This window comes from Cynoglossus semilaevis, chromosome 8, assembly GCF_000523025.1.
Source record: "Cynoglossus semilaevis isolate Cse_v1.0 chromosome 8, Cse_v1.0, whole genome shotgun sequence".
Taxonomy (NCBI): Eukaryota; Metazoa; Chordata; class Actinopteri; order Pleuronectiformes; family Cynoglossidae; genus Cynoglossus; species Cynoglossus semilaevis.
Genome location: NC_024314.1, coordinates 12,779,107 through 12,797,912, shown reverse-complemented (window position 1 = coordinate 12,797,912; position 18,806 = coordinate 12,779,107). Strand labels below are relative to the sequence as shown.

General features: G+C 41.1%; 2 protein-coding genes across 2 annotated transcripts; one reads left to right on the top strand and one right to left on the bottom strand.

The window, feature by feature from the left end:
- Positions 1-1,069: 1,069 nt before the first annotated feature.
- LOC103382382 (RNA-binding protein with serine-rich domain 1-like) lies at positions 1,070-4,416 on the bottom strand. Its single transcript, XM_008315176.3, has 7 exons — positions 4,286-4,416; positions 3,432-3,578; positions 3,166-3,345; positions 2,614-2,716; positions 2,353-2,506; positions 1,809-1,950; positions 1,070-1,712 (listed from the first exon to the last, which is right to left on the bottom strand). Coding segments are annotated over exons 1-7 (828 nt in total). The 5' UTR covers positions 4,288-4,416; the 3' UTR covers positions 1,070-1,612.
- On the top strand, positions 4,288-7,126 carry LOC112487381 (solute carrier family 2, facilitated glucose transporter member 11-like). Its single transcript, XM_025057967.1, has 2 exons — positions 4,288-4,522; positions 4,815-7,126. The coding sequence occupies exons 1-2, from the start codon at positions 4,325-4,327 to the stop codon at positions 6,342-6,344; spliced, it is 1,728 nt and encodes a 575-aa protein (XP_024913735.1). The 5' UTR covers positions 4,288-4,324; the 3' UTR covers positions 6,345-7,126.
- The last annotated feature ends 11,680 nt before the right edge of the window (positions 7,127-18,806 follow it).

The window sequence follows — 18,806 nt, the reverse complement described above, 5'->3', positions numbered from 1 at the left end:
AGTGATTAAACAGAGGTGAAGCTGTTTGTGATTCAGTCTCTCCAATGCTAATAAGTCAGTTATTAACCCTTTGTCTAATCACTACTCAGACATAACTGCTCTGTTGGCTCCATGAAAGCCCCACGCAAAAATTAGAATAACAGTCTGGAGGGGCAATATCCTGCAGACAATCTGCTCTCTGGAGAACACACACACACACACACACTTTGGTCTGAGCACAGGTGGCTCAGTGAAAGCCAGTCAAAGGGAAGTCAGATGAATTGCACATGAAACAAGAGTGAATCATAAAGAGCTTTGTTTATAGGGTTTTGTTTTTACTGCTGGTGATTCACTGAAGGACGCTCAGCTGCATGTTAACCTGTGGTCCATGTTGACCTCTGGTCAAGTCCATCTTTTCCTTCTCCGACTCATCTTGTGCTGATGATTACCGTCAGGTGTTGTTTAAAGTGTAAATAACAAACACACAGATTCTGTATGGTTGTTGATAACAGATCCTTAAATACCCATGAAGTATTTGTACTGCTGCCATATAAATATATGTATATTTATAAAATATACATACTGTATATATATATATATACACACAATATACAATATGATCAAAAACAATGGCTATGAACGCTGAGATGTGACTACAGATGTTTTTAGTCAGTCAGTCAATTTTAGTCAGTAAAATACTAGAAAAAAAGTTTAGGAAATTGTAAATTACAAATTATTAAAACATGTAAATCATCTAAACACAAAAATCATTAAAATGAAAAATAAACACAATACAAATCACTACATTACAAAAAATAATAAAATTGACATAACAGTTAAAACTTAGTTACAAATCTAAACAGAATCATCAAAGAATTTTTAAAAGAAAATGTTAGCCAACAGATTAGTATTAGCTTTATGACTAAATTTCTGTTGGTGCAAAAATGCAGCCATAAAGCTAAACATTTACCAGTCACCAGAGATTTACAATACCTACAATTGGGCTTTAGCCAATGATCAGCTGCAAGCACTGATCACATTTAGCTGCTGCGATGTTCTGATGGGTCAAAAGGAAACGAACAAAACTTCAAAACAGTCAAAACACAAGATTTAATAAAATTCAGCCAGAAGACGGGGAGTCTGGGTATTCGATACAAACAACAGTGTCCAGATACTGCGAAGGTTGAGCTCTGTGACCCCTGAACCAGAAGAGTAAAAATGCCATCTGATCATCTGTGGAGTCGACGTGTGAAAAGACAAGGAGAAACAGGTAACAGCAAAGAGTGGAGGTCACCACAGCTTGCGTGACTTGGACTCGTTCCAAATCTGGAAACTCACTGGACTACGGCGTTTCTTAATGGGCTTCAAACTACAAACCAAGTGGAACTGATGACTTATGAAAGTAAATTATTATTTGTCATCGTGACACAGCACACCACTGCACACACAAGGAATTTGACCTCTGCCTTAAGTGCCTGGGCAACATTGCGTGGACAGTGCCATGCTCAGGGCACCTCAGTGGCAACTTGGCAGCTGGTGGACTAGAACCTGAACGAATTATAATTAAAGAAAATAAAAACACTAATTCAGACTAAAAAGAGGAGAATGAGGGAGAAGGGGAGTTCACAAATTATCAACGGGAGGAGTTAGAGCTGGATCGTGACCGATGGCGACGGCGTCCAGGTGAACGAGATCTACGGCGAACTGGAGAGCGTCGCCGTGGAGACCGAGATCTGAACCAGAGAGGAAACATGTCAGCTTATGTCAAATGTACAAGTACACACACAAACACATGGTCAAACAGCACAGCTGCTCCTCTTTAGGTTCACCTTCTACGCATCCTAGGAGGGGTGCGGCGCCACATTGGAGGAGGGGGAGGCATCCTGCGAGGAGGGGAGAGTCTGCGAGGAGGAGGACGCACTGTAGGCGTGAGGACCGCGGTGACTGTGATCTCCTGACCGTCAATCTGACCTGGGTATTCACAATTAAATACAAAAAATGACTGTGAAAACGTGGTTCCAATCGAGACCGTTGTATGAAAGTGTCATGTAAACAGCTAAATGTTAGCTTTACAAAAAGAGTAAAGTGAAAAACAGACAGTAGCTCAATGCCAGTGTAGGAACAGCTATAAGTTAGCATAGAGAGTTTATTTAAGCTAAACCTTAAATTTGTTGAGATCCTAATAAAAATTCCAAAAACAAAGCTGAGATAAAACATGAATAAACAACTGGTGGCCGTTTGACAAGAACTGTTCAAGGATTCCTGTCAAACTTAAAGTTAGCCAGGGGTAGCTCAGAATCTAGCTCATTAACAGCTACATAGTTAAAACGGATGATAAAATGACCCTGGAAATGACCGTCCACATCCACATACCTCCATCCATATGTTTGAGAGCTTTCTCGGCCTCATCGGCCGTCTCAAACTCAACGTAGGCGTAGCCTTTCGACAGGTGGGGGTGTGTGCGGTTCATGGGCATGTCGATCATCTTGATCTTTCCGTAGGTGGAGAAGATCTCCTGGATGTGTTCCTGCAAAGACAGAATTAGAGAGCATTCAGAAAACACTGACTGGTCAGTCTGGAGCCATGAGTCCAGCAGAGAACTTTGAGGACGTTCCAAAGAAGAACTGTCTCGACCTTGATGACGTTCCTGGTCAGTCGGCCCAGATACACTTTGGTGGGTTTTGGCGTGGGGCTTCTGCGCCGTCGCTCCCTCTCGTCTTTCTTTGTTGATTTCGACCTACGGTGACATGTACGTTCATTTCATCAGGTGATACATTTAAAAAAAATGTTTTGGAATTTTTTTTGGTTAATCTTTACCAATCATTCACATACGACTAGCAAATACAATGGGCAAATGGCTAACTTCAGGCAATAACACTAACTCATTACTTGGACTAACAATTTAAATAATACCTGTGAAATAAAAATATCAATCAGCAGTTAAATAAAAACAAAATTTAATATCTAAATCGTTTTCATCATTGTTACATGTTTAACCTAACCTATGATTACCATAGTTCCAATTGTTAGTTTCTTCCTACAAGTTGATTTCGGCAAACTTTTAACCAACTCCAAAAAATTTTTTTAAGTAGTTTTACCAAATGTGTGTTTATGACCACACTGACAAGTTTCCTAGTTCATTGGTAAAATGGCACCTTTCAACACATTAGTCGATAGATTCCTTACTTTGAGCGTGAGCGCCTTCTGTTATTATGGCGCTGGCGGGTAGGGCTTGGGGAGGAAGATGAGGAGGAGGATGATGAGGAGCGGGAACTAGATGATCCAGAGTGACTGGATGAACCAGAGCTTGAGCCGCTTGAAGACCCAGAACTAGAGCCTGAGCTGCTACTGGAGCTCGAGCTAGATCTGTAGAATGACACACCAATAAGAAATGTTAGTTGGCTCTAAACCAAATTAAACATTATAATCGTTTTTAGAAATCAACCTCTGACCTGCTGCTCCCAGTGGAAGCACTACGCCGTGTACGATTCTTGTCACGACCCCGATCTTTGTCGCCACCATCTTTAGTGGCTCCTGACTTCTCTTTACCTCGCTGTTTACTCTTGTCGTCCTCTTTCCTCTTTGTTGGAGAAGGTGCCCTTATAAGACAATAAATGACCACAAAGCAGTAAGCAGAAATGAAGAATTATTCATTCATTCGATGCTGTTTGTAATTAATGCCAGATATCAAACAAATATTAGAGAAGTCAGAAGAAAAAAAAACGCAATGAAAAGGATCTTACTATTTTTTTGGTATATATAGTTATAAGTTTCAAACTGACTCTATCATAAACGAAAGTTAGGACAACCAGAGAAACCAATTCAAAACCCAGAGTTAACTGTGTTCATATTGTATATTATCGTATTGACCGAGAATTGAAGTCCACATAAGCTGAAAAACTGCCTGCCGTTTGTAGTTTACTATAGGACAACCACGTATTGACCAAGCGGTGCCCGTAGAAACAAGCAAACACGTTTTACACAATATATTCATAACTTCAGAAAAATCGAAAGATCGTTTCTATTTTGCATAGCCCCGTGCGCGGTCCTTTGATAATCATTCGAAACAGAATAATAAGAAAAAACAATCACCATTAGCGGATAGCCTAAGACGACGTTAGCATTAGCTAATGAGCAAATGGCCATTTCTTTATTCTTCTTTTTGGTATATTTTGTCACACTTTCCCCTTCCTTCGTATTTTAAAACAGTGTATTTAATGCATTTGTTTTTGTTAACATTTGCGTTATTTGATCACAAGCCCAAAGGAGTAGTGTATTATTACCAGAAAATAACACATTTACATACATGTTTCTGCCTGGTTGCTACCGCTGCAGTCGCAATTCAATGACGAAAGCCGGTCTTAGGTTTAAACCAATTATAGCGCTTTGCGTTTGCAGACCGACGTACGACGGGATGTGGCGGAACTTTACGCTCTCACTTGTATCTGTCAGGCGAATTTCCATCATCACCGCTGTGTTCGAGAAGCGATTATGTTTTCAGGGTTGTTACCTCGTTATATCTACTCAAACAGATCACGTACAGGTAAGTAGTACAAACAAACTTAGGCTTACAACTTATGAAGCCCCTTTACTGGTTAAGGTCGGTGCTATGACGTAAATGCAGGCGGAGCTGCTTGCGGCAAAACACCTAAAAGACGAAACTGAGGGCATACATAAGAAGTGACACTCTAAGGCAGGCAAGGACGACGCAAGCGTGCTTAGGGAAGACTGAAATACCGTATACGAATATGAATATATATGAAATACCATAAAAAGACACCGATGTCAAAGGACAAGATTAATGCAGATTCTGATTTCAATTCGTGTTTTTTAAGGAACTGGAGCCTGTCATTGAAGCGATGTCACCCACGGGTGATACAGAGTCAGAAGGCTCCAGGAGACCTGCAGGAAATATTAGAACCCTCACACTGACCGTCTTCTGTGCAGCTATTGGAGGCACCTTCCAATACGGTTACAACATCTCTATCATCAACGCTCCTACCAGCTACATCCAGGCCTTTATCAATGATACCTACGCGCAGCGATCGGGTACCGGTCTGCACGTCAACCAAGTGACTCTTATATGGACTCTGACAGTCTCGGCTTTTGCACTGGGAGGTTTGGTTGGTGCGCTGCTGGCCGGGCCAATGGCAGTCCACCTGGGGAGGAAAAAGTCTCTGCTGGTTAATAATGTCTTCTTGTTTGTTGCTGCTGTACTTGTACTGACCTGCAAGCTGGCACAGTCCTTTGAGATGATCATCGTAGCTCGACTCCTGGTGGGGATAAACTCAGGTGTCAGCATGAACATCCAACCGATGTATTTTGGGGAGAGTGCCCCCAAACACCTCAGAGGAGCTGTGGCCTTTTCCTCGGCTGTTTTCACCGCATTTGGGATTTTTCTTGGCCAGGTTGTAGGACTCACAGAAGTGCTGGGCTCAGAGCCTCTCTGGACCTACTTACTTGCAAGTAATGCCTTGCCAGCACTCTTCCAGTTGCTTACTCTTCCTTGGTTTCCAGAAAGTCCCAGATACCTGCTGATTGACTGTGGAGACAAAGAGGCCTGTCTTAAAGCATTGACGAGATTCCGTGGAGGGGAGACTCCAGCTTCAGAACTAGAGGAGATGCTTCAAGAACAACAGCAGCAAGTGATAAAATCCAATGGTGATTCAATGACACTTATTTCCTTATTTAAAGATGCCAGTCTCAGACCTCAGCTGAGAACCATCATAGCCGCCAGTAGCGCCATGATGCTTTGTGGCAACGACTCCATCTACTTCTACGCCTATTACATCTTTGTTGAAGCACGTATCCCCCTGAACAAAATCCAGTATGCAACCATCGGCACTGGGGCGTCTGAACTGACTGCTTCCATACTGAGTAATATTCTGATTGAGCGTGTGGGACGCAGGTACCTCCTCATTGGGGGGTACAGTCTAATGACTTGTTGGATTATAGTCTTCACCATCGCCCTGAACCTCCGCAGCCGTGGGTTTGATGGGATGGCCGACCTCAGCATGGCCTGTGTGTATGCCTACATTCTCAGCTTTGGTTTGGGTCCTGCTGGGGTCACAGGAATTCTACCTGCAGAAATATTTGACCAGGCAGCTCGACCAGTGGCCTATATGGTTGCTGGTTCTTTTATGTGGATCAGCCTGTTTTTGGTAGGAATGTTGTTCCCCTTCATCATCAAGGGTCTGGGCGACTTCTGCTTTATTCCTTTCTTGTTTGTCTGTCTGTTGTCTGCTATCTTCCAGGGGCTGACCCTGCCAGAGACTAAAGGCAAGACTATTGCTGAAATTACTGCAGACTATCAGATAAAGAGACAAAATAAGAGACGTCAACAGCAGGAGGCAGTGGAGGGCTAAACGTTTGCTCCATCACCCTCTTTCCCCTGCTGCCGACCTAACGGAGAGCAAAGTTAAGAGTTTTAGGAATCACACTGTGTAAACTAAAGTAATTACTTTGGTGTTTGCATGGTCGTTGAGAACATGCAAACACCCTATAGGAAGACCAGGAATACCTCACATGTAATTGCCTTCAGGCGTAAAGTGTGTTTCCAATCTCAAGGACGTGATCCAGACAATCATATAAATGAAAAATGCAAATGAAAAAACTCACTGAAAAGCTCTGAAGGTGGTCTCTGGGGTCATAGATATATACCAATACAATACATACCAATCGGCTTGTCAAAGGAAGAAACCAACTGTTGTCAAATGCACTTTATTCAAATGTCTTATGTTGGTGAAAACTGCAGCCTCAGGTTCTACCTCAGATCTCAGCGTCTGCAGTGCAGCAAAGTATCCACCTGAGGTCACCAAAGTCTTTTTAATTATCATTGCGTCCTCATTAAGAAGAAAATGTCAGAAGGACTATTTATTTTTTACAAATGGAAGCAAATCGCAATTTTAATTGCAGGGAAAATTCTGTCTAGATGCTGGCTCTTGTATTTATGAAAACCTCTACATATAGCATGATTAAAAAAAACTATAGTATTTAATTATATTTTAATGCATCTTATTTGCACGGTCTATGCCACTGTCTAATTCTGTAATGTACTGTAAAATGGTGGTCTAGCAGGAAGATGACTGTAAAATGTATTCATTTATTAAACACCAACACTGTATATGCATCAGCAAAACATCCTGAAATGTTTTTGTGCCACTGAGTCTTATTTGAACACTGCAGACACCGTCATGTAGATAATCAGCTCAGGTCGTCCTGGCTGCTGCATAAAGGAGGAGGTATTGGTAGAAGAATAACAACGTACTGTTTTGGTGGGCTGTTGCTGAAACAAAGGCTGAAAATATTTGTGACGAGGGGAATGTGATGAATCAAATCCATGTCTTTGACTAGACAGCTAGAACAGCGTTCTGAAAGTAGAGTAGAGATACAAATTCATACTTTACTTTAGAGACGCAATAAACCGTCATCGTCGAGGGAAGAAAATACATCAAGAAATAAATATTTCAATATAAATACAAATACATCTGGGCCTCAACATTGTTTACTTGTCTGCTCGTCTCTTATATTTAATAAAGTCACTTTATATATAGCACGGCCCCATTACATGAGACACATCCCATGGTATTAATTAAATCTTCTCTCTTAATGTCATTAGAGCCATTTCCATTTCATGTAATCTCGTTAATCCTGTTGATACAAAGAGATAACAAAATAACCACTGGTGTTAGCTAATCTTCAAAGCTTCCAATGTGGTTGCAGCGGAGGACAGAGGTAAAGACGAGTGTGAAGGCTGCTTATCTCAAAGTCATTACATCTCACCTCTGTCACTGGAAGTTGGTGAAAGCATCAGAAATAACTCCAAAAAACAACTAACTAACACACCAAAAAAATGACTAAAAGAGATAAGAGCTGGCCAAATATAACCAGACACTCCCCAGTATAGATTAAAGTTTCTAAAACAAATGGTAACAGTTAAAACAGTTCAACTAAAAAATATAACCCCTAAACGTAGGGCCAAGGGTCACTTAAAAAATGTCCTTAAAGCTCGATAATCCAGTTACTACTAAACCAGTTTGAACTTGTCATTTGTCTCCTGTCCTGTTGTTGGCGCCTCAGTGTGTTTCAGTCTTTGGTGTATTTTTGGAAAAACCTCTTTGAGGACTATTGACTTTTAAAAGGAACTGACAATAAAGGAGTGTGTGATTGTGTGTGTGTTTTTCACTCTGTCTCTGAGTGTTTGCATCTTCTTACCCAGAAGTGCAGGTTTCCTCTGGCAACCAGAAGAGCAGAGCAGAAACGCTGCAGAGATTTAATTGCACTTTCTGCTGGTTTCTATGAAAACCAGCCACTAAACTGAGCTGTAACATAATTACAATTAGTGATTTTATGATTTCAAATCACTGTGAGGAGGAAGGTGTATGATAATTTAGCTGGAATAATAAAGTTGTGACCGAGAGGTATCAGTATACATGGGGCATTATCTGACCCGAATATGAAAATAGCTAACCGCTAGCCAATTGTTACCAGACACCACTTAAGCTAGATTACTGCTACAAAAAAGAATGGTAGTGGTCTGACAGTTAGTGAGCTAATAAATAATGTGTTAGCTATTAACAATATAGTTATGAATTTCAAGAGATAAACATGACCAAAAAGGAATCAAAACATACATACAAACATTTTAAAACAAATTAAAATCGAAAGAAACCTGCCCTCTCCCAAAAAGTCTACTTGATAATTAAGCACTAACAACAACAAGTAACTCTTTAATCTCTGGTGCTTCATATTTCTGTTGTTAGGATACACCAGAACCAGGACACAAGTCATTTTATTTCTGTAATAAAAATCGGTACTAAAACCCTGATGTGTTAATTCCATGGACATGTGTTTTTTTCTCTCAGTTCTACCACAGTCTCCATGTTACTCTTGACAACAGAAGACCATGATGATGCATTTATCAAGCTGACAGTGGGTCACAGTGAACCTTTTATGGAGCCTCATCAACACCATCATTGACTCTGACAAAGGCCAAATCTGCCCCCACCAGCATAGAGATTAGTGTTTGACTTTTAGTCGTGTTGGGACCATATGACATATCTGAGTAGGTGCAAAACTGAACTATTGAACCACAATTCAAATAATTATTTAAAGCATACGATGACTTAAAATCATTCCGTTATTCTTATTTTATGTAATGTTAATGTTAGTGTGTTGTTTAATGTCAGTGCTTACATTCTGCAGTCTTCTCAGAACACACTAGAGAACAGTGAAAACGCCCTCTGCTGGACGCTAACTCAAAATAACAATAAACATAATAACTAATAATCTGCGTGCCTCCAATAAAATAATGAATAACCTTGGTGACTACTAGGAACATGTTAAATAAATAGGCAAAATAAAAATAAATAAAATGAAAAATACTGAATAAAACTTGAAGGTTTTTTTGTAAAAAAAAAAAAACCCAAAAACCTTAGACTGCTCATTATTACTGTGGTAAACTGTGGTCTGAGTGTCATGAACCACCTTCCCTCCTACACCAGTGGACACAGGCAAAATGACTGATTTCGATCAGAACCACCAGGTGTTGTTGATCACCTTGATTAGACTTCAGTGGCTAAAATCCATGGCATGGATTTTTCTAACTGAGAGCAACTTACTAAATGAGGCAGCAGTGGACCTACGACTCTTCTGCCCCCCTTCAGGTCAAACATGAACGGGTTTTCTCTAGAGGCCGACTGAGAGAGAGCTCCACAAACTTGAATTTAGATGTAGCTTTTATAAGAGAAGGCTGAATTCTTCCTATTGTTCCCATGGCAGCCATGTTTTCGGAGGGAGTGAACATTTGAGCTGCAATTACTTTGTTTGTGTCTCTGATGAAACATACTACGTGTTTAAAACAATGTCAGCTCTCACTTTACTATGGTCTCGCTTTGTTTTTTTCTCTTTAGAGTCAGGATGGAAATTGTGGTTATTTGGGAGGACAAACAACATCTGGATGTATTTCACTTCCTGACCAACACATATATGATGTGTGATTTGTATACAAAAGCCTGTTTAGAGCCAGCCGCACAAAAACAACCATTATAAATGCAATACCATGCAGACAAGGGTGTGTATTGGACAGAATCCGGCGACATGATACGTATCAAGATGAAGGAAATGAAAATAAGTGTTGTCAGTTTGTATAAAATATAAAAATAAAGCTTGAAGGAGAACTGACCTTTGTATCCATGCAGGGCCTGTGAAACACAAGATACAAGTGCATACATTAAATACTAAGAGAAGGAGAACCAAGGGAGAGCAGACCTTCATCAACATCTCTTCATGGTGCTGACATGTGTGTCTGACCACCACATCAGTTCACATCACTGATGGAAGTTAGGGAGAAAATGAACTAATTTATCCAGGGAATTGGTTTCCTGGATTTATCAATGTGTCACGAGAACAGATGCTGAAGCAAATTTAACAAAAACATCAACACACACGGGACACGACACCTGCTTTACAACCAGCGGGAGCGCAGCAACACAGAAAACACCGGTCTCCTCAATCCTAATCTGAGGGATTTCACTACATCATCACACACTGATGGAGAAAAACCACTTCATCTCTTCTCTCAGTGTATTTAACAGAGAACGGGGCTCATTTCCCACATAATGAAACACGGCAGCAGCAGCAGCAGCAGCAACAACAGCAGCAGCAGCAGCAACCAGAACAGCAGCAGCAACAGCAGCAGGAACAGCAGCAGCAGTAACAGCAGCGGTAACAGCAGCAGCAGCACCAGCAGCAGCAGCAGTAACAACAGCAGCAGTAACAGCATCAGCAGTAACAGCAGCAGTAGTAACAGCCGCCGCAGTAACAGCAGCAGGAACAGCAGCAGTAACAGTAACAACAGCAGCAGTAACAACAGCAGCAGCAACAACAGCAGCAGCACCACCAGCAGCAGCAGCAGCAACAACAGCAGCAGTAACAACAGCAGCAACAGTAACAGCAGCAGTAACCGCAGCAGTAACAGCAGCAGGAGCAGCAGCAGCACCCACAGCAGCAGCAGCAGTAACCGCAGCAGTAACAGCAGCAGCCGCAACAGCAGCAGTAACAGCATCAGCAGTAACAGCAGCAGTAGCAGCAGTAACAGCAGCATCAACAGCATCAGTAGCAGCAGTAACAGCAGCAACAGAAACAGCAGCAGCAACAGCAGCAGCAGTAGCAGCAGCAGTAGCAGCAGCAACAGCAGCAGTAACAACAGCAGCGGCAGGAACAGCAGCAGCAGCAGCCGCAGGAACAGCAGCAGCAGCAGCCGCAGGAACAGCAGCAGCAGTAACACCAGCAGCAGTAACAGCAGCGGTAACAGCAGCAGCAGCAGTAACACTAACAGCAGCAGTAGCAGCAGGAACAGCAGCAGTAACAGTAACAGCAGCAGGAACAGCAGCAGCAGTAACACCAGCAGTAACAACAGCAGCAACAGTAACAGCAGCAGTAACAGTAACAGCAGCAGTAACAGCATCAGCAGTAACAGCAGCAGTAGCAGCAGCAGCAGTAACACTAACAGCAGCAGTAGCAGCAGTAACAGCAGCAGAAGTAACAGCAGCAGTAACAGCATCAGCAGTAACAGCAGCAGGAACAGCAGCAGTAACAGTAACAGCAGCAGGAACAGCAGCAGTAACAGTAACAACAGCAGCAGTAACAACAGCAGCAACAGTAACAGCAGCAGTAACCGCAGCAGTAACAGCACCAGCAGCAGTAGCAGCAGCAACAGCAGCAGGAACAGCAGCAGCAGGAACAGCAGCAGCAGTAACAGCAGCAACAGAAACAGCAGCAGCAACAGCAGCAGGAACAGCAGCAGTAACAGCAGTAACAGCAGCAGTAACAGTAACAGCAGCAGGAACAGCAGCAGTAACAGCATCAGCAGTAACAGCAGCAGTAACGGGAGCAGCAGCAACAGCAGCAGTAACAACAGCAGCAACAGTAACAGCAGCAGTAACCGCAGCAGTAACAGCACCAGCAGCAGTAGCAGCAGTAACAGCAGCAGCGGCAGCAGCAGCAGCAGCTGCCACATTGTTCATATCTGCCTCTTAGCCACACGTTTTTAGTAGGTATATCCGACCAATATTATCAGCCTGATATTAGCATAATTAGGTCATATCTGTAAAAATCGTTATTAGTTGTTCCTCTGGTAATGAAAAGACAAAAACACAATGCCTGGGTGAATGTCATGTGACCTAAAAATAGATTCTGGGGAAAACAGCCATATATGACAGTGAAAGTCACTAGATGGCAACACTGCAGCTCATTTTGTTAATCATACAGTGGGTTGTACAGATAAATGAATCAATATTACCAGGCCCTCAAAAAACTTTTCAATGTTTGAACCTTTTGAGCAGATACGTCAGCTAAACTGCTGCTAGTTTAAAAAGTAGAGCTCTGTACCTAGAGACCTGATTTTATTTTATTTTTGTCCTTCCTGATTTTAGCTGCTCAGTAAAAGGACCCATTCGTCTCAGATGACATGCAGTCATTTTCCCTGTCTGCTTTCTGGTGGCAGGAAATTACGATTTCACTGGAAACAGAACCATCATCACCCATGACAAAACCAATTTTACATCATTATCATTTCCATAGCTGAAAATGTGATAAAATTGAGTCATTAAGTTATAATTTCACACAAAAAAGGGTTTGGAAACCTGCGGAAATCAGTGTCAGCAGCAAAGGTGACCTTTCAGATCTTACAGACAGACAGACAGACAGACAGAGGAGCCACAGAAACCTGAAAATGAATAAAATGCAAAAGAATATATTATATTTTGTTCTTTTTGTAGCTAATACTGTCTCAGGTCTGAACCAATGACATATTTCTGATAATTTAAACAAACAGACAAAAACTGATCCCTTACTGCAGTCAGGTTGTTTTATTTGTCCTTGGTTTTTCTTCTCAGCCCAGACACCAGCCACCTGGCCCACTACAGGCATGTGACCTCCAGGTGTGACCCATGCTGAGTCACTGTGCTTTGTGATTTAATTTATTCTGGGCTGACACACCAGCAGACACCAGGAAGACATGGTGGAATGAACGTGTGTGTGTGTGTGTGGCAGGGGGTGATTAAGGTTGAGATTTATTATCTGCTCTAATGGCCACTGATGTGATAAAGACATCACAGGGGAGATGAAGAAAATGAGAAGAGATGATGATGAGTCATCAGAAACCACTGTCATTGATCGTCAGCGCCATCCTTTGGCAGAAGTGAAAATGCAGCTATACAATTTATCAGGTGTAAAAAGAATAATTTTCTGAGAGAAAAAATTGAACTGCAAAAAACCCCCAAAAAACAACAAAAAGGCAGAGAAAGACAAAAGAAGGTTTGACTGCCACCTGCCACAGAGGCAGAAACAGAAGGCAGACAATGAGAGAGAATTATCAGGAGGTCGCGCCTGAATGAGCACACGTGTCGGTTTGAGTCAGAAACTCATCAGTGGTTTAGTGGTTAAAGGAAAGGCTGCTGCATTTACTGGCAAACATTAGGACGTGGGTTTAAAGAGATTGAGTTAAATGGGAACATGTTGGATTAGACATGTGTTCCACATGGACGTCAGAGAGATGTGGTCTCATTACTGCAGTGATAAACACACATCATGACAGTGTTTCATTGATAAACACACAGTGATAAACACACATCATGACAGTGTTCCTCCTCTTCTTTTTAAAGGAATCAATTAATAACAGGACAGTGTTTACCTTCAAGTCAGATTAAATCAAATTTTCAATTTTCAAATAAATGTTGGTTTTCAATCAGCGAACAGTTCAATCCTTCAGATAGACGTCAGAATGAATCAGATGAAAGATGGATTCAAGTAAGAACAACGTCAACGATAGTCACACTGCAGTAAGAATAAATTCAGAAAGAAATTAGATTAGGTCAGATCAAAGTCAGATTAACATCAGATCAAGGTCAGATTAAAGTTAGATTATAAGACCTTAATGACAGGTTAATGTCAGATTTAAATGAGTTCAATAAGAGAATAAATCAGATTAATATTAGACTAATTTCAGATTAAAGTGAATCTTTGATCTCTTTTCTATTATATCTTTTCAGTTTATTTACTTATAATAAAATCATTTTTCTTATTTATTTGTCATTTTTATATTTAGTATTTCCAGTTTCCTTTTTGAATTTAGCTCATTTTTCTTATCTGTGTTTCTCTCTGTTTTTAATTTTTTCCATTTATTGTTCTTTTCTGTTCAGTTTGTTGATTCTTATATTTGCTCGGCTGTTGTTCTTCTTGTTGGCTTTTTTTGCTTTTGCATTTCCATCTCTGTTTTATCAGCAAACGCTCCAGTTGAAAACTACTACAGTAGCAGCTACTAGAAGATGATGCATTACTGTGCAGATTTCACGCCGTCCTGTACTTTACATTAATGCACGTCCTCGCAATCATTCTCTCTGACACAATGGTGCTTTTAGCTGGACTGCAGCTCAGAGACATTTCCAGGCTGTGTGTACAGACTGACAGCCTCTGACTGCAGGACTCAGGGCTTCTCTCCCAATTGGTTCGCCTACTATTACTACTATTTGTGAGAATCCTAAACAGCTTTTTTAGTGAGACACAGCAGACGATAAGTGGCACAGAAGACGACTGAGGATGAAGTGGCTTCAACAACATGTCATACAGACGCTGTTTGCCGTATGTATCGCTCTGGCAGAGAGCTGATGGCGGTGAACGGCGGCTATTTTCTCCTCACACCTGTTGTGTTTAATTTCCACTCAGACGCTGGAGGACTAACAGGAAGAGGCATTTCTTTTTAAAATCAAGCAGCAGTCACATAAAAAAACATTTCAGTTTGTTTGGGAGTGTCAGCTTGGATGAAGCATAGAGAGTTTTATCGTCGCACCACCTGCAATCACACACACACACACACACACACACCCATCATGTCACGGTTTCACGGCTGATTGCTCCGGCCAACGGCCCACACGCTTCCTTCCCCTCCTCACAGACACACGACGTTTTTTGCTGTTTTATTCATGCCGTCTGAAAAGTGATGCGTAGATAAAACAAACCTCAGCAGCAGCTCATTTGTCTCAACTGTGTCCATGTTTGAGTCACTCTGCATCAAACTGGCTGGCTCTGCCTCTGAGGGGCAATCACTGCACCACTGCAGGGACCCAACCTCCTGGTAGGGTCAGATCCATGTCTGGTTAATGTCAGAATAAAAAAGATGTGAAATCAGATTAATGTTGGATTAAAATTAAATTAAATTAAAATTAAAGACAGATTAAAATGATATTAAATCAGATTATTATTAGAGTTGACTCTGTGACGCTGGGGTGTAAGTCAGATTAGTGCATATGAATCACAGACACAATGGAGATGCAGAGACACAAAAGACAGACACAATGGAGATGCAGAGACACAGTACTAGTACTGTAGTACCAGTACTAGTACAGGGCAGGAGCTCATTTTCTTATTGATGTTTATTCTTAAATAATCAGCGTCAATCCGTCAGTGAGTCTGTTGCGCTGTACACCTCCATAATGGGACCACGGGCCAGTTCCACTGTATGTTTACTACAGTGTGGCTCAGGAGGAGCTTCACTAATCCAAAGGTCATGTTTTAGGATGTTTTATCAACTAAAGATGCTAACCCTCTACAGTACCTTCATGTAACATCCATTTAGTGTGTTCTAATGGGAAACATCAGACAACGGAAGTGATGATGCTATTACAGTGCCATTAGCTGCAGCGATAAAGGGGAACCTTCCTGTAATCTCCAAAAACCATCGGCTGATAGCAGCAGTGGAGACGAACGCAGGATTTAATCAGTGGAAGTGATCGGTCACGCAGAATCAATAAACAAGAAAACACCAGTTAGGATTTTAGTTCTGTCAACGGAAACATCAACATACACACACTTTAATGGAGGTGGACAAATCAAACACTACAGCTAATATTTGGATGAGAAGAAAGATTTTGTTACAGTGGTATAGTTTGGAACTATAGTTGCAATAGTTTGAAAACCTGCAGTGATGACTGCTGGGAAATAAAATTAATGGTCCAACAATATACAGGAGAAAAAGGACATAATTAATTCCTATGCTCTTCAGTCACCTCAATTAATCATGATTAATCATGATAAAACCACAGTTAAAAAAAACTTAATGTCATGATGTCCTTAATATTTCAACCAAGAGAATGATTTTATAATGCTCTTAAATGGACACGTGACCCACTAAAGATCAGGAAAGACAGAGAGAAAGAAAGAGAGAGAGAGAGAGAGACATAAAAGTGGAGATTGACTGAAACACAAACTCAGTCTGAAGTGTGTCTGATCCAGGCTGCATCTACATCCGTCTCCCTGACAGGAGGCGTGACTAACAAGGCCACCTGCATCTCCTGTGTTTTACTAGGTATTATTCACACATTACAGCCTGCAGAGTAGTGGAGTAATTAATGAACTGATTCATTCACACGCTCCTACAGCCGCGGCCTGTCACTGCAGGGAACTCCATTCTTCTGGAGTCCTCTCTGTTTTGACACTTTTGCTAATACACTCCCATCAACGCAGCCTTCGTCTGGCCCACTTATGAATGTACAAAGTGTGGTGGTCTTTGTTGTATGTGGGCAGACTGTGTACTACGGTAGGACGTTCTTAGAGAATCTTCTACTGATGCCAAAAATATCTACTGTTATTTGGCAACAAATTGTTTTCTCTGCCTCCAAAACATGGTCCAGAGTCTGGGCCATTCAATGGAGGCCGTTTCAATTTTCTGACCATCAAATACTCATTACAGTCGGACAATAAAGTTGGCAGTTGCAGTTCCATTCCCTGACGTGCAAGTTCTTGGCATCTGCAGATAAAATGTTCTTTTGACATGGACTGCTAACAAACAGCAGATAATAATAAAAAATCAACCTCTGCTTCATCTTTTTCATGGTTGCTGTTGGGGAGGGGAGGTGTACAATCTCCAGCACAGCACACAAACAACTGTCCACACACACACATCCTCACTCAAACTTCCCCTTAAACTTGAACTGATTCCTCTCCCCAGGGAAAACAATGTTCAACATCTGTCGTTGGTGGTCAACTTAGAAAATGTTCAAGTCACAAACAAATGGATCTGAAGTTTAGGTGAAGATGTTCTTGTTGTCTTGACAAGAGTTCATTTTGTATCCACAAAGTCACTGTGCAGCTTATTTTAACTCTGCTTTTACAAATCGCTCTCAACTCAGCAGCGACCAAGTGTAATTATAGCCTCGTTTGTGTTGTGGAAAATTGATGCAGCCGAAAAAAGGAGAGCATTATGGGACACTGTGCCACTTACACTTGACTCGCATGGTCACTAATGCACTGGATGCTGGAAGAGGAATGTGTATCTGTGAGAAACGTGAGGTTAGATCCTCATCAAAACACTAAACACCAAGCTGCAGAAGATACAGTGACGGCCGGAGAGGACGCAGGCACAGGGATAGGTTTCAACAATAACCGTAATGAAACCCCATAAAGAAGTTTCCATCCTCTCCTCTCTGCTCATGAGTTCCCTCCCACACATCTTTTTAGAAATGTGATCCTGACCTGCGCTGTTGATGGGAACTATCACAAAGAACAGAACAGAGGGAGCAGGTGGAGGAGGAACTGGGAGCTGTGGTCAAAAGATGAAATTTTAAAATGAAATTGAACCCTAGTGAAAACAACTGCCTGGTTATTGTACGTAGTGGTTAAGCCAATTAGTTAGTTCATGTCCTGAATGGAATTTATAACAACGTGCAGCAAAGTGGCTACGTCCGTATCTTAGAGCAGGATTCAGTTGGAATCCTCCTTGGGCTTTTCTCTGTTTTGGACTCTCTTCTAGTGTCAGCGTCTCTGGGTGCTTCAGTTTGCGCCCACAAAAATAGAACAATATAGCCAAAATGTTACCCTAAAATACTATAGATCAAAGAAACTAAAGATTACTTATGTTCGGTAGAAGTTTTTTCCAAAGTAAAATGAAAACTTGCTCAAAACGATCAAACCAAACAATTGTGTAAAATTAGCAAATAGTAGGAAAAAAGGTAAGGAGCTAAAAATAAACAGTAAAACTAGTGAGTAACATTCAGTACAAGACAATCAAAAATAAAAGTGAACTTTAATTTTTAGCCATGTTGATAGTTCTACATAAAATCCACAGCTCCAGAAAAGGCCTTGGTTTTCATAGGAGAAGCAGAAGAAACACATTCCACTGCAGCTTCAGTTGATGCACATACAACCTTTGTATTGACAAAGTTAAACCTCCAGGATAACCATACAGCACGCTCCACTGAGCATCTTCTAATATTTGGTTGTCTTCTCCTCCTCCTCCTCCTCCAGCTCTCCTTCTTATCTGTCACGGTGATTAAAGCTAAAGTTTGAGTTTAAATATAATCTCTGCATCAATTAGAGATTCATTTGTGTTTTTCAAATATTAGCTATTGAACGTTTATATATTTGTTAACTTTCAGCTACATCCAGGCTCACGCTTAGTGTTATCCTCTTTTGAAACATTTAAAAAATATAAACATTTTATAAATGAATAATGTATAATTATAAAGTGACAGTTGAGCTTTTACCTACCTCTTCCTTCATCTTCATTCATGTTGTTGCTATTTAAAATGGTTTCATTTCTTTTTCCAAAGCTGTGGCTAACCTTAAATTATCTTTGACCAAAGTGTATTTGAAATATATATCTTTATATATATTTCAAAAAACAAAAGGAAATCTGAAATAATCCCACAGTGAACTACATTACCAGATTAACAGATGTGGCTCTCATGCCCTTAATTAAGACGTAATGCTACTTCTTCATAGAGCTCAGCGTACTCAGCCCTCGGGTATTTTAACTTAATTAAATCTGCCCC

What these genes read in the sequence shown, in the direction of transcription:
- LOC103382382 (XM_008315176.3), bottom strand. An exon ending in TCTCAAACATATGGATGGAG is followed by an intron (nt 1,951 to 2,352) that starts GTATGTGGATGT and finishes GTGAATACCCAG; the next exon opens with GTCAGATTGACGGTCAGGAG. An exon ending in CCTCCTAGGATGCGTAGAAG is followed by an intron (nt 1,713 to 1,808) that starts GTGAACCTAAAG and finishes TCTCTGGTTCAG; the next exon opens with ATCTCGGTCTCCACGGCGAC.
- LOC112487381 (XM_025057967.1), top strand. Translation starts at nt 4,325, where the DNA reads ATGACGAAAGCCGGTCTTAGGTTTAAACCAATTATAGCGCTTTGCGTT. An exon ending in CTCAAACAGATCACGTACAG is followed by an intron (nt 4,523 to 4,814) that starts GTAAGTAGTACA and finishes GTGTTTTTTAAG; the next exon opens with GAACTGGAGCCTGTCATTGA.